Raw genomic sequence first — 25,534 nt, forward strand, 5'->3', positions numbered from 1 at the left:
AAGACAGTGGCAGACCACTTAAGTCACCATGGCTTGGATGTTGCAACAGCAGGGATTTTGTGCTCTCACCACACATTAGCTATGAGGTGGTGAAAGTCAATAAGGATCAGGGGATTACTGGGGGCCAGAATGGACAAGGCCACGATGAACAGTTTAGAAAGGACATCGGGGTACACCTTACAGTATTTAAAAGATGCCCAGAAGTACTTTATGACTGCAGTGAATGTCAGTTTTATATCTCCTCTGAAGGATGGCGGCAACCTCTACGGCACAGCTTGTCATTAGGGATCCACATACAGACCACAGGACGAGTGCCCCCGGATGGCATAACTAACTGGGTATATCAGAAATGAGAAGGTTGAGATGGATGTGTGGAGTTCAGAATAAGAAATGAGACCGTCGGAGTTACAAGTGGGAGAAGATGTGTAAGAAGGCACAGGAAAGTAAGCTGAAGTGCTGTCTACCTACCATGTGGAGCATAAGAACATCGGAGATTTGACCAACAAGAGGAGACCGCTTAGTCCATCAAGCCCATTATTTTTAGCAAATAGATAGATAGATACTTTATTAATTCCAAGGGGAAATTCCCATAATCCAGCAGCAGGATACTGATACAGAACAATATTAAATTAAAGAGAGATAACAATGCAGGTATAACAGACAATAACTTTATATAATGTTAACGTTTAAGGGGTGGAATTAAAGAGTCGCATAGTGTGGGGTCTCCTCAGTCTGTCAGTGGAGCAGGACGGAGACAGCAGTCAGTCGCTGAAGCTGCTCCTCTGTCTGGAGATGATCCTGTACAGTGGATTCTCCATGATTGATAGGAGTCTGCTCAGCGCCCGTCGCTCTGCCATGGATGTCAAACTGTCCAGCTCCGTACCTACAATAGAGCCTGCCTTCCTCACCAGTTTGTCCAGACGTGAGGCGTCCCTCTTCTTTACGCTGCCTCCCCAGCACACCACCGTGCAGAAAAGAGTGCTCGCCACAACCGTCTGATAAAACATCTGCAGCATCTTATTGCAGATGGTGAAGGACGCCAGCCTTCTAATGAAGTATAGTCGGCTCTGTCCTCTCTTGTACAGATCATCAGTGTTGGCAGTCCAGTCCAGTTTATCATCCAGCTGCACTTCCAGGTATTTATAGGTCTGCACCCTCTGCACAGTCACCTCTGATGATCATGGGGTCCATGAGGGTCCTGGTCCTCCTAAAATCCACCACCAGCTCCTTGGTCTTGCTGGTGTTCAGTTGTAAGTGGTTTGAGTCGCACCATTTAACAAAGTCCTTGATTAGCTTCCTATAGTCCTCCTCCTCCTGCCCACTCCTGATGCAGCCCACCATAGCAGTGTCGTCAGCGAACTTTTGCACGTGGCAGGACTCCGAGTTGTATTGGAAGTAGCTAAATAGCTAAAGCTGTCCTAATGTCTCATCCAGGAGAGAAGAGACAATGAGTATATGGGCAAAAGAGTGATGAGAATGGAAGTCCAGGATAAGAAAGGGCGAGGTCAGCCAAAGTGGAGCTGGATGGATAAAGTAAAAGAAGATCTGAGGGAAAAGGAACTGACTGGCGAGGAGGATGTGCAGGACAGAGCTCAAATGATGAAGAAGACAGAAGCAGTAATATACATGTTTATTGCACATCATTGTACATAAATGGAGAAGCCTTTTTTTGGTTGTCTGGTACAACTAAGTTGTCAGGTCTATGATCATTCTAGGGCAAGTGTATCAAACTCCAGTGCCATGGACCTTAACTAGAATGGCTCATCTCATTGATATTGAAAACACATACAGCCTAAAATGACCACCACCCTTCTCAGATACCCTCTTTAAGGTATTTTTCGTATGTAGATTATATCTATGTATAATTTGGCCAGATCACGTGTTACACCTTGCATTAAAATGCACCTGCAGCATCAAGTAGCCTTTCTATGTGCAGAACAGCACTGCACAGCCGCTGACCTGCAGTTTGAATGGACTCTGGCTGACCGGAATTGAGCCAATGGGGAGAAGGGAAAAGAATGAGACGTGCTGCAGTGCCGTAAAGAAATTTAGTCTTGTTGAATGATGACGAAGGTAACTCGGCTTCACCCCTTCAATTTTGTTTCTTTGCATTTTATTGATTTTATTCAATTGCTTTCAGTAAGGAGACTGTGGAAGATTGTGGGTTCGCTTCCCGGGTTCCTCCCTGTGTGGATAGCGCTTTGAGTACTGAGAAAAGCGCTATATAAATGTAATGAATTATTATTATTACTTTTTAAAGGGACACAGATGTATTAGCGGCTTACCTGACTGCTGCCATCGCCATACACAACTCTTTTGTCTTTTCCACCGACTTGATTGTTTTACATGGATAAAAAATGAATTTGCATCTCCACGTGTGTTAAAATGTGATCGCCGTCTGTTTCTGACCAATTGCAAATGTTGTCTGTGTGATCCATCACAAGTGCCTTTACACTCTTAATTTTAAACTAAGGATTAATAGCATGTAAAAGTTTAACTGGAAGTTTGAAACCTGTTAAGACAGCGACACAAGTAACCTCTTGCTAACTTCATATGACTCCGTCTCGCTGACATTACTTGACCAGATGTATAAACGTTGTTAAAGTTCTATCAAGTTCTGCTGAAAATCTTCATTTTGTTTTCTTTGTTGCACTGACGAGAATTACTGTGTGTGCAAAAATCTTAATCTTTCAGAATGATCGTGCCAAAGAGGGGTTTGAATTAAACTTTTTACTTAGAATTCTTTTTTTTTTCTTTTAATAATTTAACAGGTTAAAATATTTACCCATTTCTCTGACTGCTCTGAATCTGAAGGCTCTCTGGCTGTCGGAGAATCAGTCCCAGCCACTGCTGACATTTCAAACAGACGTGGATCCAGAAACAGGAGAAAAGGTGTTGACGTGTGTATTGCTTCCTCAGGTGTCTTCAGAGCCAGAAAATCAAGGTATACATTGACATACATGTGTGTATAGCTGCTGTGACTTTTAATGTAGTCCGTGTGTTTGTCAAAACGTAACCTGCTATATGTTAATATAGAGGTCCTTGTGATGGCACGTGAATAGCAATCTCAAATCAAATCACATTTCATTTGTCACGTACCATTCTGTATACAGTACACAGTGTGTAGTGAAATGCTTAGTTGCTAAACTTCTGTTACTATAGGGTGGTCCAGATCTAATTATGCAATTTTCATTACGCTATAACTTATTAACTTTATTACATAGAGAATTCAGTAGTACTAGGGTGTTGTACCGTGTTAGCCATTATGAATGTAGAGAAAAGCCAAGCAAAATGAATTCATTTCGTGTCGCTTTTCTCTACATAGAGAATTCACAAAAAATTATTTTTGTTGACGATAGATGGTAGCACCTCCCTTACATTGCAAAATGGCGGAGGGGCGGTTGTCAGTCGAACAGCGGGTGCGATGTGTTCGCCTTTTCATAATTGCATAATCAGATCTGGACCACCCTGTATGTAATAATTTAAGTAATTATCCGTGTTGATCATGCAGGTCAGGCATTGACATTCAGCCTCCTCATGTGTAGACAACAGAAAAGAATATAAAAAGAAAAAAGTGAGCGTAGAAACTCCCTTCTGCTATCCCATCGAACTGTGCATTGGTGACTGTCTCAAAACGTATCGCAACACGTATGGTTGCAAGACATGGACGCTTTCCGGTGACCTGAGACGAAGACTGGACTCCTTCAGTACTGTGTCTCTCTGGAAAATCCTTGGGTAGCTTTTGGGCACCATTGGTTTGACTTTGTGTTGCTCATGGAGTCCCAAATGAGTCAAATGACCTGCATTGTGAAGGAGCGTCAGTTACGGCACTACGGCCATGTGGCACGATTACCCGAGGGTGATCCGACTCGTAAGATCCTCATTGTTGGGGACCCGAATGGCTGGACCAGGCCAAGGGGGTCGCCCAAGTAACACCTGGCTGCGGCAGATAGAGGGTCATTTCCGGAGGGTGGGACTGGACCGTGCGTCTGCCTGGGGGGTTGCAAACTGGGATCACGAGTTATTTCATCGTGTAGTGTGTGCGGCAATGTGCTGTACCAGTGCAGGCTCCCCAACTTGACTTGATAGTAGTAGATACTTGACATGCCTTTCTTATGGTATATTTATCGTAACGTTTCGGTATTTATGTAATTACATTTTTTCTTCAACGTTTTTTCCTTGTTTTTCCTGCAGTAAACCTAACGCTAAGGAGATTATTATTGAAGGCATTTTTGTTGCTCCACACATCAGATTCGTCCTCAGTGATACGCGTTTGGAAAATCTGCTAGTAAGCCCGGAGGAAATCACATTAAAGGGGTTTAAGGATGATGTCAAGAATTTTTTCGGAGACTACAGTACAGAACATCTAACTACCGTATATACTGGCGTTTAAGTTCTCCTGTGGATAAGTCGGAGCTTGATTTTAGCGTATAAAATCCGGTATTTTATAATGTCGGTCGTATAAATCGAATGCGGAAAAACTCATACTATTGGTCCGAGAGATTATGATATGCTAACCCCCACCTGAGAGAGAAACCATGGAGCACACAGCCTTTTTTTTTATATGTATTGTGAACACACGGTGATACCCAAACTATTCTGGAGCGACGTTTGCACTGTTTTGTGTTTTTTGTATGTCGCACCCTCATACTTCTTTATCGTAAGAGCATCCCTCATCTACGATGGAGCGTTCGATCAAAAGAAAATATGAAGCTGGCTTTAAATTAAAAGTCGTTGAAGTGGTGAAAGAAATTGGTGACTGTGCTGCTGCAACAAAATTCGATGTGTTTGAGAAACTGGTTCGAGATTGATGGAGGCAAGAAGATGTGAAAAAAAGAAAAAATAAGTAAATGTCGTATTTTTCAATGGGCATATAAGTTGGGGTCTGATTTTATGATCGATTACTTATACATGAGTATATATGGTAAATAAAAGCACATGATATGTGAGTGTGAATAATTAAATGTGCCATGAAATATGTATATACGGTATACAGTGATCATCCACCTATTGCTGAAGTTACGTTCCAGACCCATCAGAGATATAGAAAAGACCATATAAATAAACCTCTTTTTATAGGCTAAGCCTTAACATATCCCTCCCACACACTTTGTAAACACATATGATATGTGGATGTCAGGCTAAGGATATGAGGAACATAATAGTAATAATGTAACGCCCCGTCGATTCATTCAAGCCGTAATGGCGAGTGATGTCCGCGTACTGCTTTACTTCCTTCTTAGAAGATGCAGGACGCTTGAGAGCCATCGTAGGGCTTAAAATAAAATTAAAAGTTCACAAGCGGTTTGCTCACAACAATCGGACCACAAGTAAGGTACGCAATACGCAGAGAACTGAGATGTGTCGGGGGACCCACGCTCGCTGTTCTTGCGAGATTACACCACGTTAGCAGCAGCCAATCAGAACTCAAGAGAATGAAAATCCCACTCTGATTGGTTGAGTCTTCTCTTTCAGCGAATAACGGGCCTTGTAAGAAATCATCTGGGTACCGTAGCACGAAACTCTTTGTCTACCGTAGTGACTGCTGAAAAGCATATGCTTTGTTATGAATTGGCTGCAAAGTACACTACAGGTAGGATGTTCTTATTGAATTTTTCCGCGATATAGCGGGAGCGTGATAGCTGAATCGCAATACGGATCACTGTATACAGCTAATTCACAACATATACACAAAGCCATGCAGTACAACGTGTCACTAAAGATTACTCTTTGGCCTTCACACTTGAACTTCTTCCCTGGTAGTTTATGTGCAGTCATTGCAGAACATGGTGAACGAGTTCACCAGGACACTGCAATGATGGAAACATAGTATCAGGGGAAGTGGAATTCATCAATGCTGGCTGAATCCTGTTGAAGATTGCAACGAGAGGCTCCAGATGTTGAATACAAACAAAAGTCATCAGCAGAGCATTTTTAGCTCACTTGAGTTAATGCAGTGCATCGGCACCCTTAAGCGGTTAAACACACTAAATTCAATCAAAGTTAGTCTTGTTTCTCCAAATTTGGATGTGATAGTCAGTCTGAATTAAGATTAGTTTTCAGTGTGAAGCCGTCTGACAACATCACCAAAAAATTTTCAGGAAACAAAACATTAGAAAAATGTGTTGTCATCCATCCTCTTTCGCTTATCGGGTCATGGGGGCAGCAGCTTGAGCAGAGATACCCAGACTTCCCTCTCCCCGGCCACTTCTTCTAACTCTTCCGGGGGAATCCCAAGGCGTTCCCAGGCCAGCCGAGAGACATAGTCCCTCCAGCGTGTCCTGGGTCTTCCCCAGGGCCTCCTCCCGGTGAGACGTGCCCCGAACACCTCACCAGGGAGGCGTCCAGGAGGCATCCTGATCAGATGACCGAGCCACCTCATCTGACTCCTCTGCTCTGAGCTCCTCCCGGATGACTGAGCTTCTCACCTTAAAGCCCAGACACCCTGCGGAGGAAACTCATTTCAGATGTTGTATTCGCAATCTCGTTCTTTCGGTCACTACCCATCGCTCATGACCATAGGTGAGGGTAGGAACGTAGATTGACTGGTAAATTGAGAGCTATGCCTTACGGCTCGGCTCCTTCTTCACTACGACAGACTGACTGTGGACGCCGCACCGTCCCACCTGTCGATCTCTCTCTCTCAATCAATCTCGATTAATTGATTGATTGATTGATCGATTTCGCGCTCCATTCTCCCCTCACTCGTGAACAAGACCCCGAGATACTTGAACTCCTGCACTTGGGGCAGGATCTCGCTCCCAACCCTGAGAGGGCACGCCACCCTTTTCCGGCTGAGGACCATGGTCTCGCATTTGAAGGTGCTGATTCCCGTCCCAGCTGCGAACCGATCTAGAGAGAGTTGAAGATCACGGCCTGATGAAGCAAACAGGACATCATTTGCAAATTTTTTTTTGTGTTGTCCAATATATCTGAAATTTGGTAAATTGAAAAGGGCCTAAGCCATGTCAAAATGTTTGTTTTACACACGTGGACAAAATTGTTGGTACCCTTCAGTCAATGAAAGAAAAACTCAAAATGGTCACAGAAATAACTTTAATCTGACAAAAGTAATAATAAATAAAAATTCTATGAAATTTAACTAATAAAAGTCAGACATTGATTTTCAACCATGCTTCAACAGAATTATTTAAAAAAATAAACTCATGAAACAGGCCTGGACAAAAATGATGGTACCCCTAACTTAATATTTTGAGGCAATCACTGCAATCAAACGATTCCTGTAACTGTCAATGAGACGTCTGCACTTCTCAGCAGGTATTTTGGCCCACTCCTCATGAGCAGACTGCCCCAGTTGTCTCAGGTTTGAAGGGTGCCTTTTCCAGACGGCATGTTTCAGCTCTTTCCAAAGATGCTCACTAGGATTGAGGTCAGGGCTCATAGAAGGCCACTTTAGAATAGTCCAATGTTTTCCTCTTAGCCATTCTTGTGTGTTTTTAGCTGTGTGTTTTGGGTCATTGTCCTGTTGCAAGACCCATGACCTGCGACTGAGACCAAGCTTTCTGACACTGGCCAGCACATTTCTCTCTAGAATCCCTTGATAGTCTTGAGATTTCATTGTACCCTGCACAGATTCAAGACACCCTGTGCCAGATGCAGCAAAGCAGCCCCAGAACATAACAGAGCCTCCTCCATGTTTCACAGAACAGTTCTTTTCTTGATATGCTTCATTTTTCCGTCTGTGAACATAGAGCTGATGTGCCTTGGCAAAAAGTTCAATTTTGTCTCATCTGTCCATAGGACATTCTCCCAGAATCTTTGTGGCTTGTCCACATGTAGTTTGGCAAATTCCAGTCTGGCTTTTTTATGATTTGTTTTCAACAATGGTGTCCTCCTTGGTCGTCTCCCATGAAGTCCACTTTGGCTCAAACAACGACGGATGGTGCGATCTGACACTGATGTTCCTTGAGCTTGAAGTTCACCTTGGATCTCTCCAGAAGTTTTTCTGGGCTCTTTTGTTACCATTCGTATTATCCGTCTCTTTGATTTGTCATCAATTTTCCTCCTGTGGCCACGTCCAGGGAGGTTGGCTATAGTCCCATGGATCTTAAATTTCTGAATAATATGTGCAACTGTAGTCACAGGAACATCAAGCTGCTTCGAGAGAGATGGTCTTATAGCCTTTACCTTTGACATGCTTGTCTATAATTTTCTTTCTAATCTCCTGAGACAACTCTTTCCTTCGCTTCCTCTGGTCCATGTTGAGTGTGGTACACACCATGTCACCAAACAACACAGTGACTACCTGGAGCCCTATATATAGGTCCACTGACTGATTACAAGATTGTAGACACCTGTGATGCTAATTAGTGGACACACCTTGGATTAACATGTCCCTTTGGTCACATTATTTTCAGTCTTTTCTAGGGGTACCATCATTTTTGTCCAGGCCTGTTTCATGAGTTTATTTTTTTAAATCATTCTGTTGAAGCATGGCTGAAAAGCAATGTCTGACTTTTATTAGTTAAATTTCACAGAATTTTTATTTATTATTACTTTTGTCAGATTAAAGTTATTTCTGTGACCATTTTGAGTTTTTCTTTCATTGACTGAAGGGTACCAACAATTTTGTCCAAGTGTGTAAATGTGAACTTTTTTGCCCAGTCAGTTCTATTACGTGCAGTCAGTCACAGTTCTGGGGACCTTGGCCAACTGGGCAGTCTACAGTTTTATCGTAGCCTGGCATCCCCTTTCATCTTTGGTGTCCCGAGTACCTTTGGTGTTTTTTCCTGTAGGCAGAAAATCAGCTTTGGAATTAACACAATGGCACCAAGTTCCAGAGCTGTTCATAATTCTAGGAATACTTACATTTGTGTACAAATGAGTAACAAACCGAGGCGCCATAGGGATAGCTCATCAGCAGTTCTGCCGAGGGTGTTGTAGTCCGTCTTTACGTCTGTTTAAAAGCCGAGGCCTGCAGATCATACCCACAGATTTGCTGTTCTGTAACCAACTGCTCAACCTCTTGATGCATAATAGGTATGTACCCATTGACGTTAGGTTTTACGTATTCAGTTTGCAGTTTATAGGTCATTGGGTTTTCATTGTTGTAATGAAAGAAGGCTGTCAACTTCTACAAGTTCATGGTGGTAGTAGAAAAGCACCCGGAGTGGGCTTTGGATTTCTGGTTGCCTCATCTTTAAAGAAGTTCTAAACACATTCTTCAGGTATGAGGGCGCCAAAGAGGGCAAACGTTGAGCAGGAAAACACATTTAAAACCTCATCAGTAATTTAGCTAAACCCTTAATTGACTCATTGAATTTAGTAAAGAAACTCTGGGCTGATTATTAATTTGTATTTTGTTTAAAGCTTTTGGTGATTTTTCTGTACCTCTTTCCTCCACCCTGCTGTCTTCTGCTACAGACAATTTGCCTCGCTGTGGAGCTTTTGAAAGTTTGGTTAATGATATATCTGATGAGACGTGGAATGAGAAGGCAGCCAAAAGAATCAGTGCCATCCGGTTTTTGGAAGAGGACAAAGACGGCGATGACGACGATGAGGAGACGGTATGTGAGACTTAATAAAGTGGGCTGAGGCTTAATGGGCAAATCGGAATCCTGCAGTTCTGACACGTGCTACTTTAAGGTGCACGCGTGCTTATGTTTGAGTGAACCCGTGTGTATTTATTCATTGATGTATTCAATTTGTGGGCATTATGCCCAGTAGTACAATGAAAAACGTTTCTTGCTTGCCTTCCACCTCCAAAAACCCGTCCCCGTATTGCAGAAACAAGCAGCGGCCGTGTAGTACAGGGTGCAATGGCATGGCAGATACAAATTACTAAACAGAGCATCGACACTTCAAAATGATAACTAACTGATTGTAGCATTGAAGGAGGGGCAAGGCAGACGATAGCAGACCACCAACGCTCACCACCCGATGTGACCGAACTTGAACAGTTCAACTGGGGCAAATATCACACAATCTAGGTGTGCAAAGCTGATAGAGAAAATCAAGAGACTCAAGGCTGTCATTAAAGCAAAAGGGGGGCCAACAAAATGACATGGGTGGGGGGGGATCCTTTATTCATCTCAGGATTTCTTGTTTTTGATTTTTTAAAAATTCTTCTGAACTGTAGCTGTGATATCTTTCACTTGGATGTTAGAGATTGGATTGAGTGAGTAAAGCTGGGAAGAAATGTTAGTTTCTGTGCATTCATTTAAGGCTGTAAAGCAAAATTAGTGGGAATATTTCAAAGGGGGGATTCTTTTCTGTACCCACTGTATGTATATAACATATCTCTCTGTTAGGAAAAAAAAAATCCTGGGGAGAAACACAAGGGAATTGAGATGTGATCTTCACGTGAAGATACTTAAAAGAAACCGCGAGGTGAAAGAGATTGGCCACGGAGCGTCTGGCGGGCACCTTAAACATGAGGCTTTGTGCCAAGCAGTTGACCCAGGACCGTCTCGCGACGACGTAGAACATGAGATTCTTGCAAGACATGCCATACTTACAACCAACATCAAATAAGAGCACGGGCAGCAAGACGTTCAGTCGTCTAAAGGATTTGAGCACACGCAGATCCAGGGCTCTCGGCGCATATAAAGCATATAAGGACAATACGTTATAAATGAAACGTCGACGACTAAGCGAAGAAGAAAGCAGCGCGGAGAAAAGAGACTCAAAAGCGTTGGAGAGAAAAATAAGAAAAAGAATAATTGAGGTGCAAATTCAGAAAATAAAGTAATTATCAGCCTGGAACAAGTGGAACTGGGGAATAAAAAAAACACATCCAATCGGGCTCAGAATTAAAAGACAAAGTAGGACTTAATAAAGATGTTCGCAAACATTGGCGCTAAACACTGGCAGAGCAGGTTAGAGATTATGAAAGCAGTGGAATTTGAAAGGCCCAAAAAAAAAAACTGTTAGTGCGATACACAATGTGGAGAAAGTTAAAGAATATGAAAGTAGGAAAATTAGAAAGTATAAAAAAAAAAGAAAGTAAAGATCGCAGTAGCGCAAAGAAAGAGAAATTATTACTCTGAGAAATAACGGAAAGGCGAATAGAGATCGAATATATGGACACAGGTGATATGTCAGTATTGTATTGAGTATGGAAATATTGTAAGGCTTTGAGGTTTAAGTCGAGAGAATTTCAAAAACGGAGTCTACCTCACAGGGTTACTTTGCAAAAAAAAAATGATTAACTGCTGATGATGAAGATCATTACATCTGTGCTGAAGATCCAAACAGAGAAAGCTCTCCTGAATTGGGGTACAAAGACATTAAACACGTCTCACTGACCTCATTTAAAAGATTCAGCACATTGGGAATCGAAAGATTCCAAATACTGTTTTTACAGAAGTTCTGAAATAAAAGTGAAACTAATGAAATGGCAACAATTCAAAGAAAAAAAAATCTTCAAAAATGTGTATGCGGAAAACAAACATGGTGGTTGGCGAGTGAAGCTCCATAATATATACGGTATATACTGTGTGTATATATAAACTGCTCAAAAAAATTAAAGGAACACTTTGAAAACACATCAGATCTCAATCCTCCTGGATATCTATACTGATATAGACTGGGTAATGTGTTAGGAACGAAAGGATGCCACATCGTTTGATGGAAATGAAAATGATCAACCTACAGAGCCCTGAATTCAAAGACGCCCCAAAAATCAGAGTGAAAAAATGATGTGGCAGGCTAGTCCATTTTGCCCAAATTGAATTGCAGCAACTCCAAATTGTACGCAGCACTTTGTATGGCCCCTGTGTTCTTGTATACATGCCTGACAACATCGGTGCATGCTTCTAATGAGATGACAGATGGTGTTGTGGGGGATCTCCTCCCAGATCTGGACCAGGGCATCACTGAGCTCCTGGACAGTCTGAGGTGCAACCTGGTGGCATTGGATGGACCAAAACATAATGTCCCAGAGGTGTTCTATTGGATTTAGGTCAGGAAAGTGTGGTGGCCAGTCAATGGTATCAATTCCTTCATCCTCCAGGAACTGCCTGCATACTCTCACCACATGAGGCCAGGAATTGTCGTGCACCAGGAGCCACTGTACCAGCATAGGGTCTGACAATGGGTCCAAGGATTTCATCCTGATACCTAATGGCAGCCAAGGTGCCTTTGTCAAGCCTGTAGCGGTCTGTGTGACCCTCCATGGATATGCCTCCCCAGACAATCATTAACCCACCACCAAACTGCTCATGCTGAATGATGTTACAGGCAGCATAATGTTCTCCATGGCTTCTCCAGACCCTTTCACTTCTGTCACATGCTCAGGGTGAACCTGCTCTCATCTGTAAAAGCACAGGGCACCAGTGGTGCATCTGCCAATTCTGGTATTCTATGGCAATGCCAATCGAGCTGCATGCTGCTGGGCAGTGAGCTCAGGGCCCATTAGAGGACATGGGGCCCTTGGGTCACCCTCATGAAGTCTTTCTGGTTGTTTGGTCAGAGACATTCACACCAGTGGCCTGCTGGAGGTCATTTTGTAGGGCTCTGGCAGTGCTCATCCTGTTCCTCCTTGCCCAAAGGAGCAGATACTGGTCCTGCTGATGGGTTATGGACCTTCTATGGCCCTCTCCAGCTCTCCTAGAGTAACTGCTTGTCTCCTAGAATCTCCTCCATGCCCTTGAGACTGTGCAGGGAGACACAGCAAACCTTCTGGCAATGACACGTATTGATGTGCCATCCTGGAGAAGTTGGACTACCTGTGCAACCTCTGTAGGGTCCAGGTATGGCCTCATGCTACCAGTAGTGACACTGACTGTAGCCAAATGCAAAACTAGTGAAGAAACAGTCAGAAAAGATGAGGAGGGAAAAATGTCAGTGGCCTCCACCTGTTAACCCATTCATTCCTGTTTTGGGGTCATCTCATTGTTGCCCCTCTAGTGCATCTGTTGTTAATTTCATTAACACCACAGCAGCTGAAACTGATTAACAACCCCCTCTGCTACTTAACTGACCAGATTAATATCCCATAAGTTTCATTGACTTTATGCTATACTCTGATTAAAAGTGTTCCTTTAATTCTTTTGAGCATATATATATATATATATATATATATATATATATATATATATATATATATATAAACTGGCAATGTGTAGAAAGCAGATATTGCGTAGAATGCCTAGGATATCTACAGAATGTGTGATTTTTTTGGGCAAAGCATGAATTTACCTTAATATGCTATGTAGTTTGCCATTGTACATGTTACGGATAAAACCCGAAGTTCAGCCATTTCGCATTTTGGCCGAGAGGTGTGGCCAATGTCTGACTTGCTAGAAATGACCAGTGTATATGCTACTTTGGTCGGCCATTTCGTGAAGTGGCGAGAACTCCCTGGCCAAAATTCGATACGCTGATGTAAGACTGTCCGCGGGTCTTGTCCAGAAAGCGGACACAACTTGAGACGGTCTTCCCCTCGCCCAAACACTAACCTTAAGGTCAATAAAATAGGTCTGTGATGTTAAGTCACTATTTTAGGGCTAACATGATAACAGAAATGTGAAACCTACTTGTATGCCTAAATCTTAATTATTGTGAAACAACCAAGTGGCGTCTGCTTTCTGAACAAGAGCCGCCAAGGCTACACTCGATGCAATTGCACTACTAAGTGCACAGCAGATTGCTGCTCATGCCTTTTTTCTGCCGACTTAGGCCGATCGCCCCATTCATTTCGCAAACTGGCTGGCCAAATCTCAAAATTGAGGAAAAGATCGGACATTGGCCGGTCAATTTACAGCGACACTGGCCATTTCCCGATTTGGCCGATTTCGGGTTTTGCCCGTAACAAATATAATATCTAGGCATTATATGACTTGTTGGTTTGCTTCTTGGCAATACATAGAATGACTAGGAAATGTTTGAAATTGTAATCATTTCATACTTTGACGTCCCATTTTTGGCACATGATAGGTTTTCCATTCTACGCAATGCGTAGTTTCATACATTAATGGTAACGTATATATTAAAATAGTAGCAGCCCCAGCACTGACCCCTGCTGGACGCCACTCTTAACATCACCAATTTCAGATGAGGTTCCTCGTGCCACCACTCTCTGGTTCCTGTGTCTGAGCCGATTCTTCACCCATCCACACACACACACACACACACACACTAAACTCTGAACTCCCCAGTCCTTTTAGTTTGATGCCCAACCTCACGTGGCGCCTTATCGAAAAAACTTGTAAACTACATGCGGGGAGGACCCGTGATGCCAACCCTGCTCTCCTCTTATTGCGGGGCAGCAGAACTACCACTGCAACACCGTGCCACCCTGTCGTGTCACGGTCTTTCTGGGTAACCTGCAGACGAAGCAGCGATTGTCCTGGGACAATTGAAGTGGACTGACTTGAGCAAGTGTCACAGCAGGATATCAAGAAGAGAAGCTGAATAGAATTGAATTGAATCGCTTGTTGCATATCATGTGTTTATTATTGGCATTCTGAACTGGGCATTATATATTTTTTTATTTTTCCCCACTTTAGGCGTTCCGATACATAGATAGAATTTATTATAGTAGGCAGGATGGATAGATAGATACTTTATTATTCCCAAGGGGAAATTCCCATACTCCAGAAGCAGCATACTGATCAAAAATAATATTAAATGAAAGAGTGATAACAATGCAGGAATAACAGACAATAACTTTGTATAATGTTAACGTTTACCCCCCCGGGAGTCGCATAGTGTGGGGTCTCCTCAGTCTGTCGCTGAAGCTGCTCCTCTGTCTGGAGATGATCCTGTGCAGTGGATTCTCCATGATTGACAGGAGTCTGCTCAGCGCCCGTTGCTCTGCCACGGATGTCAAACTGTCCAGCTCCGTGCCCTCAACAGAGCCTGCCTTCCTCACCAGTTTGTCCCTCTTCTTTATGCTGCCTGCCCAGCACACCACTCTGTAGAAGAGGGCGCTCGCCACAACCGTCTGATAGAACATCTGTAGCGTCTTATTGCAGATGTTGAAGGACGCCAGCCTTCTGAAGAAGTAGAACATTAAAGTTGAAAGGTTTTTGAATTGATGTCATTAGCCAACATTGAAAAGAGGAACATTTCCGTTTGACATGAAGAAATGTAACCCCTCCTCTCTATTGATTTTGTTTTTTTCTTTAGGGGACTTTTCTGAGGCGAGCTACGCCACATCCTGGGGAGCTTAAAACGATGAAGAAGACAGCAGAGAATTTGCGGAACGATATGAACGCAGCTAAAGGACTGGATACCAACAAAAATGAGGTCAATAAAGCTGTTGACAGAGTGACCACATCTGTGTAACAAACAGAGAAATGTTACCTCAGCAACTTTTACCTCCTGTGTGCCCCCCTCTCTCGTCGTCCCTTCTCCTGGATCCTCCTCCTCTCCAACTCCTAATATCATCTCCTCCTTTAAGATGGCATCTGATGCTGCTAACCGGAAGAAGGTGCCTTATTTTTCAACCAGTCATGGCGGCAACTTTTCACTTTTTGAAAGTGCTTTTTGTCGCCTTTGTTTAGGTAGCGGCACTTCTAGGTGACTTTTTGATAATGAAATGTATATTTTTGTTTTTACATGCCGTGAATACACGTATGTGACTGGGCGTTAATATGCCTCGTTATTTTTGGATCCTGCTGAGTTAACGGAAAAAAAAAAAAGTAAAAATGTATAGTTTTATGTGAAAAAGATACTTTTATATGATTTTTGGCAGCTCAGACGGTGTAAATTTTAACATTTTGTATAGCAAGTTTGTTATTAGATGGGACTTTCTTTTTTTTTTTTTTAATTAAAACTTTAATACGGTACATTTATTTTGGTAGTAACAGCCCCCAAGTTTCCATTTATTCTAATATTGTCTGTTCTGTTTTTTAGAATAAAGGCACGAGCCCCGTAGTTCTCTGCTCGGCAGCCGCAGAAGTGCTTCTTAAACCCCAGCATGTAAGCTTTTAGCGCTCAGGGAGAAATTTGATTTTATTAAAAAAAAAAAAAAAAAAATTCCTTTCCTTGTAATTTTAAAAACTTGTTTTAATTTGAATTTCTAATCTTTATACCATTTTAAAATTTCGATTCTGAAATCTTGTTAGCAGAACGATGCACTTCACGGTTTTTATCGAGTCCGTCATTTATTCGGTTCATCTGGTGTTCCGCACGCCTGCCGGGAACGCATTTTATTTTGATTTTTCTTTTGGTTGTTTTTGTAAAGGCAAATGTATAAAAAAAATGAAAGTGTGGAAACTTTGGTTCATGTTTGGATTTTATTTTGTACCGCACAGTTGAACTCGTTCAGGCAGGGCTTTTGGGCCTGAAGATTTTCTTACTTATAACCACTGATAAATAAAAGCACATTAAAGTTCTGAGGTTCCATTCGGTTTTTTTCCTTGACGTTACCCTCTTGTTTGTTTTTGTGACTTTCCCTTTCTTTCTTCTGATCACACCGTAGAGCTTTACAGAAGACAATCTAGAACAGCGGCTCTTAAACGTGACCCAAAAACGCCATTGACAAGCCTTGCAGGGGTGACGATGGAGAGGCCCGTCACGGACAGACGTGCTGGTGGTTCCTCTGTAATCCTTGGAGGTTTTCTCGTCGTTTGAGGGCCGATGTTCTAGAGTGGCTGTGCTGTACGTTGTGATGGTTTTTATTTGTTTGTGACAAATTTGGAGTGGAAACGCACCTCTACCTGCAGCAGAGAGTGAAGGTGAGAAGCCGAGAGATGCGTTGATCGTTCGGGTAATGTGCCGTCTTTTCATCTTCTCCATTGTTCTCTTGGCTGCTCACTCGGGTCTGTTGGCTCACATGGCTGAGGTACCACATGAGGTTGGATGTGGTGGCTCATTTTCTTTTGTTCCAGTTATGGGGTTCATAGGGTCATAATTGTATAGTTTGAATGATCTTTTTAATTCGCCAAAGTGCTGCCTGGAGTTGCCTCGGCATATTTCTACGAGTTAAGGTAAGAAAACAGATATTGATGTGCTTTTTAAATGTCACTGCTGTCATCGACGCTACTGTACCCCTCTATCAACATCTCTGCTTGATGTGTCTAATTGGGTTCCATAATCGCCGTAAGTCCTCGTTGGGTTGGAACCACAAAACACCACGTCTTTGTAATTCCTCTCTTGTCTTGTCCTGTGGTTTAGGTCAGGGGTCCTCAAAGTCGGTCCTGGGGACCCCCTGCGGCTGCAGGTTTTTGTTTCAGCCAGATTCATAATCAAGTGACACCAACTGATAACACTGATCTCATTTAATTAGTTAATATTTTGTTGTATCCTCTTTTTTTTCTACATTCCGAAAAGCACAGAAGCGGGATTTTTACATTTATATAACACTAGCCGTCTCCCGCGGCTTCACCCGCGTATTAATGAAACAGGACAGTGAGGAGGCCCCGCCCATCTCTCTACTCCTGACGTCACTCTTCCTCCTCCCCTCGGCCCACAGCCTCTGTCTCTCAGATTAGTGCGACTGTATCGCTCCTGCAAGCGAACTGTGATCCTTAGCGCGAAGAGAGAAGTCGCAAAATCAACCAGAATGTTCAAGCAAATTATCGAAAATAACCCGATCTAAATCCGTTAAGTACTTCTCTCGTTCGCTAACTAAGCAGAGTTAAGGTTACGCCTCGAGGCAGACGCGTGAGTGAGAAGGGCGTTGTCCCCGCATCCCAATGGAGTCTCTCTGGGATTCGCGCAAATAAATTGGTACGTCAAGCAAACTCTGATACTTAGCGTGATGAAAAAGTCATAGAATCAACCGAATGTTCAAGCGGATTATCGAAAATAACCCAAACTAAACCTGTTAAGTCATTCGCTAACTAAGCAGAGTTAAGGTGTACGCCTCGTGGCAGACGCATGAGTGAGGAGGTCCCTGCATCCCGATGAGTCTCCCTGGGATTCGCGCTAATAAATCGGTACGGCAAGCGAACTAGTGTTATGAGAATGTCGCAAAATCAACAGAATGTTCAAGCAAATTCTAGAAAATGGGCAACAGAAAACCGATCGGTGCCCATGCAATCCCAAAAATGGGCTGGCATGATGTCGGGGCAGCATGGGGGCACGCAAAAAGATTTTTTTTTGCCGATGCCCACGATTCCGCCCTGGGCAACGACCCATGTCGCCCATATCAAAAACCGCCACTGTGTACGCCTGATGAGCCCAAAATAAGGGCGAAAACACGTGTCGCGTACTCTTTGCATTATTTGACAGTAAACTATGCAACATTTCATATATATATATATATATATATATATATATATTAGAAATATTTCTGTTAAGGCTCTTTTGTGATTCCATTATATTGCCCCTTCTCTGTGAAGTTTGCCCCCTTCGTTGTATCCTAATAATGTCAATTAAAAATGAGGAGAGCAGACACCCAGGTGATCGACACTGAATCATGAAAGGCTGCGACTACTTGAGCGTTAGACCCAACTCCATATTTACTCGCGTATAAATCATAGCTTTGGCTTAAAGTGCCATCGGTGACCCATCGCAAGGCTCCCCGAATCCCAAGCATTACCTTTTCCCATTCCGTACTGTTGTGAATCACGAGTCCGCATGCGTCATGACTCGTAGTTTAAGAACCTACGCCCTCATGTGGTCCTTATGGATCCAATTTGCCTAAGGAAGATTATTTGTGCCAAAATTAAACAGGCCAGCGTGTTGGCGAAGTTGAAATGTAATACATATGCACGTGGGTGTTTTAGGCCCGGTTTTATCACGTCAAAATTAAAAACCTAACCAAACGATTGATTGCTTGTCACCACGACACACAATTTTTGTGTCTGTTTAAACGTTAGTACAAAAGCGTATTGAATCTTCATTCATGCCCACAAATCGCGTGTCATAAGTAACAGCGAAGCAAACGTGCTGCCTTCCGCTTAGCGTCAGCTTTGTGTGTGTGCCATGGGTGTGATGGGTCGTACTTGAACGATTCGTTCATTTTGAACGAATCTTTAATGTGACTCGGGAAGAACGAGTCGTCTCGTAGGAGTGATTCGTTCAGTCGCGCATGCGCATTTGCGCGACTTCCTATAGTTTCTGTATTGGAACTGATTTACCTGTTTCGAGTCTTCGGGTTTTTCGAGTCGTTCGTTCATCACGTGACAGCCCCATAAGCTTAACCTAGTATGCAGTCTGAGCCGGAAACAGAATTGAACGAAATGACTCGAAAAATGATTCGTTCATTTTGCTGAACGAGACTCAAAGATCCGAGTCAGTAAAATGATCCGAACCTCCCATCACTAGTGTGTGGCATTTCGTTTTCAGACCGCGCCAGAAGTAAATATAACCAAATAACCAATCAGCGTCAAAGGGTCAGGCAAGGGGGCGGTCCCCTTCGAAACGTTTCAGAGTTCTAGCAGCGAGCGTTAGGTTTTGTCGGTGTGGACTGTGGAGGGAGTATCTAGAATGGCGACACGTATGTTTTGGGTCTCGCTGAACACGTTTACCGTTGGGTTAAACTGTCTGAAGTCGTTTTCTTTTTATACACGTTATAATAAGCAGTGCGGTTGTATTTTTGAGGTGCGGGTTTTAACTGAATATAGTGAAACATTTGTTAGCGTCACCAAGCTCGGTTTCTTCGTCACTTTCTAGACATACGCCCTGTGAATATCAGATATTAATCAAATTCCACACACACCCGCTTTTTGCCTCACAAAGCTTAGAGAATTCCATCCCAGAACGTGATCTTTTTTTCGGAATGTATACCTTCCACTTTAGATGGCAGTAAAATTTCATCGATCGAAAGATCTCACTCAGTAATGTAACTTCCAGAAAATATCCAAATGCAGAAAGGCTTAATTTTATACAACTTTGGAGAAACTGGTTCGGCGTCACCATATGCTTCATTATCAAATACAGTAATGGGTAACACAACGTCCAATGGCTGCACAGAAGGAACAAATCTCAATAAAGTCAAAACTACTAAGTCAATTACCACTCGCAAAATAAAAGAAGTAATCAAAGAAATTTCAAATGGTCAAAACACGCTTGTGTCTGCGCACGATAAAAACTGCGAAGGTCCGCTGTTGAAAGAAAGACGTCCGTCCACTTAAATAAATGCCAAAACTAAATCCTTTTTCCCCAAGAAATGTGACTCAAATCACATGTAACTTCCAGAAAAATTTCGAATGCATTGGTCAAAGAAAGGCTTCATTTTATACATCTTCGGAGAAACTGGTCCGGCGTCACCATATTATGCTTCATTATCAAATAATGGGTAACACAACGTCCAACTGCTGCACAGAAGGAATAAATCTCAAAAAAGAAACTAAACTAAATGAATTTCCACTCGCAAAATCCATCCAACCCGATATATCCCAACTACAGGGTCACGGGGGTCTGCTGGAGCCAATCCCAGCCAACACAGGACGCAAGTCAGGAAACAAACCCCAGGCAGGGCGCCAGCCCACCACAGGGCACACACACACTAGGGACAATTTAGGATGACCAATGCACCTAACCTGCATGTCTTTGGACTGTAGCAGGAAACCCACACAGACACGGGGAGAACATGCAAACTACACGCAGGGAGGACCCGGGAAGCGAACCCAGACGAGTCTCCTAACTGCGAGGCAGCAGCGCTACCCACTGCGCCACCCACACTCGCACAATATGAGCGGTAATCAGAGAAATTTCAAATGTTCAAAACACGCTTGTAACTTTACGCACGATAAAAGCTGCGAAGGTACGCTGCTGAAAGAAAGTCGGCCGTCCACTTAAATAAATGCCAAAACTAAATCCTTTTTCCCCTTGGAAATGTGACCGAGGGCAAGTGAAAGAAAAAGTACCGTTAGGGATTGTGTGGTCGCGAAACTACCATAAAACTTTCACCCAAGTAAGGGATGTCTGTACCTCTACCACCACGACCACCGAGTAAATAAAAAAAAAAAAATCACAGTAGACGGCAGACCCCCGCAGAGTCCATAGACGAGTCCTCCGATAAGGTAAAAATCTTTTTATTAAGCGCGTCTATAGACGCTCGTTCTCCCCTATTCGGGGTCGTCTTCGGAGCGCTTCCCGTTAAAGGGGTTAATAAGCACACAAGGGGCGGCTGTTCTTTAGTCCTCAGTGTCCTCGAACTCGGTGAGCTGCCAAGATGTCCTAAACTTTCATTTTTCGATTCGTTTTAATAACTTAATTGCAGTCTGTACCTTCATGATCACCCGTGACGAGAAGCCTTCATCTTCTAAAGATGCGGGCAGAATGATGGGGATTAGCAATTGAAAATCAGACCGACCGACCGACGCGATTCTCCAAATGCAATCCAATGGACTCCCACGTCCGCCGCCGCCGCCGCCGCTCTCGAGTTTGACGTACGTGACGGTTACTAAGCGATCATTTTGAACACAAGCACGCTTGACGTTTTCTGTCATTTTTTTGTTCTCCGATCGGTGATCAGACTTGTGTAGTTCAGCACAGTGCCCAGCAGGGGGCGCCAAATCACCACAGAATAAACTGACGCGCGTCACTTTAGTTTTGATTTATTTAGTAGAACACGGCCGGCGGTCTCGGGTCTGCTTCATTCATTTGTATCGCCGATTGGAGGGGTGCAGGCCGACATTTTGAAGTCCATTTTGATCACATTAGCCACATTTAGTGGTCACTGGTTCGGTCTTCACAAGTAAGCTAGAAAAGCCGACTCGTGTCTTCTCTTAAAATTTCACGTATTTTTGTTTACTGTCACATGTTGGGTGGGCATTCGAGTAAAACTGGCACTTTACCTTGCACACCTGACGGTATCAATACCATAGATGTTAATAATAAAGCAGTTAAACATAATAGTCGGAGGTTCGAACTCCAGGCCCAGTGGGCCACAGGTTTTCATTCTAACCCTTTTCTTAATTAGTGACCTGTTTTTGCTGCTAATTAACTTCTTTTGAACTCATTTTAATTGATTTGCTCTTGAAGACTCAGACCCCTTAATTGTTTCTTTTTCCTTAATTAGCAGCCAAGCAATAACGAGATACAAAATGAGCCAAAAACTGGTGTCCATCATTCAATATCTGAAAATAAAGAAAGGTAAGGGTCTCGGGAATGTCGATCTGCTCGGGACCCCAAAACATTTTAAAAGAGCTGCTCTTAGAAATGAGAAAATCAACAACTACTTCTTCTTCTTTCGGCTGCTCCCGTTAGGGGTTGCCACAGCGGATCACCTGTCCGCATATGGATTTGGCAAAATTTTACACCGGATGCCCTTCCCGACGTAACCCTCCCCATTTATCCGGGCTTGGGACCGGCTTGTGCATCCTCTAAAGCAGGGGTCTTCAATCCCGGTCCTGGAGGGCCGCAGTGGCTGCAGGTTTTTGTTCCAACCCAATTGCTTAATAAGAAGCCCAAGTAACACGTCTGCTTCACTTTAGTTGCCTCACCCGTTAAGATTTTGAACCCTTATTGCTTATTTTAGTCTTAATCTGCTGTATTCTTGGTGTTTAATTGCTCCTAATTAGCAGTAAGATGCAAATGACAAAAGAGAGCAGCATTTCTCCATTTAACTTGGTACCATTTACACCTGTGTGTATTTATCATGCACTATTGAGTTTAATTAAATACTTGGAAGTAAAGTGAAGAGAAAAAAGTGAAGGACTGAGAATTAGTCCTCCATTTTAGCCTTCAAATCATTTGGATGATATCCTTAAAGGGGAAGAAAATCGAGGATATGAGAATGACCCGACATAGCAGAGTTAAAGCACCATTAAGTTATGAAATTAAATTATTGGCAAGAATTGCTTTCTAATTAAGCAACCGGGTTAGAACAAAAACCTGCAGCCACTGCGGCCCTCCAGGACTGGCATTGAAGACCCCTGCTCTAAATCAACAATTTCGGAAATGTTTGCTAATACACCACGAGAGCAGCAACAAGCCACGGAATTAAAGAACGGGTTTAATTAATGACAGGAATTGGCACCTCATTAACACTAGACTTACCAGAGCCTACAAAACAACTCGCAGCTCCGTCCCACCTTAAATCGCACTTGTTCTGTTATGTTTGTACCTTTTGTGAAAGTGTTTCTTTGATATTTGGAATTCAGGCTTCACACATTATACACTTCATGTCTACATTTTGTCAATTATTACTAAAAGTTGAAGAATGTTTCTGTTTTAACGATGTGTTTACTTAGATCGTTGTTGACACAGAACACACATTAAATGCAAGTGCTCCAAATAACGATCTAGTATTTATAAACGGTGTCATTTTGCTTGACTTCTCACTCTACACAACTGACACGCAGGGAAACGGACCTGAGCTGAGAAAACTGTGCGGGGTGGGGATGTGATAGCAGGCTGATTGCTGCTAAGCCACACATTTACAGGACAAAAGGCGCTGACAGAGTGGTGCGAAGTGTTTTAAGGTGGGACGGATCTACGAGTTTTTTCGTAGGCTCTGGTAATTCTAGTGTTAAGCAACTGGTTGGAGATTGAGGCCCTGACTTGGGTGGTCTTCTGTTGGCTCACTCACTTCACATTTCATTTCTGTTTGGGTGCCATTTAAAGAAGGAAATGAAGCAAATCTTAAAAAAAAAAAAACAAGTCAATTAAAACGAAAGGAAAAGGAGTGAATTAGCAGCACAAACAAGGAACTCAATTAAAAAAAGGGTTAGAAAGAAAACCTGCAGCCACGGTGGTCCTCCACCGTAATTATGTTAACTTAATTACTAATTGATAATGCAAGTCCCACTCCCGTGTGGTCCAACTGTACGACCCAAGCTGTCTGTTCATTTATTACTTCGCAATCTCAAACCTGATTAATCCGACTCTGAAACCCTTGGAGTTCAATTTTATGAGCGAGTTCATTCGTTAATCCATCCATCCGTCGATCATCCAAGCCGCTATATCCTAACAACAGGGTCACGGGGGTCTGCTGAGGCCAATCCCAGACAACACAGGGCACAAGGCAGGAAATAAACCCCGGGCAGGGTGCCAGCCCACCGCAGTTATCCTAACTACAGGGTCACGGGGGTCTGCTGGAGCCCTGGCCTATTGCATGGGTGTCGAACCCCAGGCCTGGTGGGCCGCAGTGGCTGCAGGTTTTCATTCTAACCCTTCTCCTAATCAGTTTTCACTGCTAATGAACTCCTTGTTTCCCCCTTCATTGTAATAGCCCCCTGTTTTTAAGGATGCAGACCTCTGAATTGATTCTTTTCTTCATTAGATGGCAGCCAAACAGAAATGAGACACGAAATGAGCCAAAAGACGACCAGCTAAACTGGGGCTTCAGACTCCAAGCAGGTTCTTAATGAGAAGCCCACTCACTCTTACTGTTAATTAATTCTACGACTTGTTGCTGCTCTCATTCTGTCATGGCAGACATTTTCAAAACTGCTGATTTTTCTGTTTTTTTTGTAAGAACACGGTCAAGATGTTTTGGTGACCTCAGAGATCAACCTTACTGAGACCTTCACCTTTCTGTATTTCCACATATTGTGTGATGGGCGCAGGTGAGCTGGCCATGTGGCGGCTTGTTTTGTGTCTCATTATTGTTTGGCTGCTAGTTAAGGAAAATGAAAGAACTAAGGGGTCTGAGTCACGTGAATTAAAACTAAGGCAGGGGTGACAAACCCCGCGCCTGGAGGGCCGCAGTGGCTGCAGGTTTTCATTCCAACCCTTCTCCTAATCCGTTTTCACTGCTAATGAACTCCTTTATTCCCTTCATTTTAATAGCCCCCTGTTTTTAAGGATGCAGTCCTCTGAATTGATTCTTTTCTTCATTAGATGGCAGCCAAACAGAAATGAGACGTGAAACGAGTCGACAGACGACCAGCTAAACGGGGGCTTCAAATGCCAACCAGTTTCACTCCAACCAGGTTCTTAATGAGAAGCCCGCTCTTGTTGTTAATTAAACCCGTTCTTTAATCCCGCAGCTTGGTGCTGCTCTCATCCTGCCACAGCAGACATTTCCAAAGCTGTTGAGTTTCTGTTTTTTCCTGAGACCTTCACCGTTCTTTATTTTCAGGTATTGTGGTCTCGTTTTGTGTCTCATTATTGTTTGGCTCCTTATTAAGGAATTGCCGGAGTCACGTCAATTAAAACAAAGTTAATTAGCAGCAAAAACAGGTCACTAATTAAGAAGATGGTTAGAATGAAAACCTGCAGCCACTGCGGCCCACCAGGACCAGAGTTGGACACCCGTGATGTGACTATTATATTAACTGCTTGATTATTAACAGCCGTCAGGTGTGCAAGGTAAAGTGACCGTTTTACTCGAATGTCCACCCAACATGTGACGGCAAACAAAAACACGTGAAATTCTAAGAGAAGAAAAGACACGAGTCGGCTTTTCTAACGTACTTGTGAAGACCGAGCCAGCGACCACTAAACGTGGCTAACGTCATCAAAATGGACTTCAAAATGTCGGCCTGCAGCTTCGTGTGATGCGTCTGTGCAGGCCCGGCAACTGAGCAGCCTGCGGAATTCAATTCACTACAGAACTGTCAGAGTCCCAGCTGAGCCAATTCATTAGCTAATTAATCCAAGAACTAACTGGCTGCATGGCAATCGCAAACCTTTTTAAGCCAATTTTACTAATTTATTCCTTAATTAATGAACCCCACATCAGTCTTAAACCTGCTTGATCCAGTCTTCTGAATGAAATGAGCGA

The 25,534-nt window shown here is 43.1% G+C and overlaps 1 protein-coding gene across 1 annotated transcript in view; it reads left to right on the forward strand.

Moving 5' to 3' along the window:
- lrrc1 (leucine rich repeat containing 1) overlaps positions 1 to 16,304 on the forward strand; it is a 137,452-nt gene extending 121,148 nt beyond the window's left edge. Inside the window, exons 12-14 of the mRNA XM_039737823.1 lie at positions 2,772 to 2,944; positions 9,385 to 9,527; positions 15,094 to 16,304. Of these exons, the coding sequence (XP_039593757.1) occupies positions 2,772 to 2,944; positions 9,385 to 9,527; positions 15,094 to 15,252 (475 nt within the window). The 3' untranslated portion in view covers positions 15,253 to 16,304. The remainder of the gene's footprint in view (positions 1 to 2,771; positions 2,945 to 9,384; positions 9,528 to 15,093) is intronic.
- Positions 16,305 to 25,534: the final 9,230 nt, after the last annotated feature.

The sequence above is a fragment of the Polypterus senegalus genome, chromosome 16, assembly GCF_016835505.1.
Source record: "Polypterus senegalus isolate Bchr_013 chromosome 16, ASM1683550v1, whole genome shotgun sequence".
NCBI classification, from domain to species: domain Eukaryota; kingdom Metazoa; phylum Chordata; class Cladistia; order Polypteriformes; family Polypteridae; genus Polypterus; species Polypterus senegalus.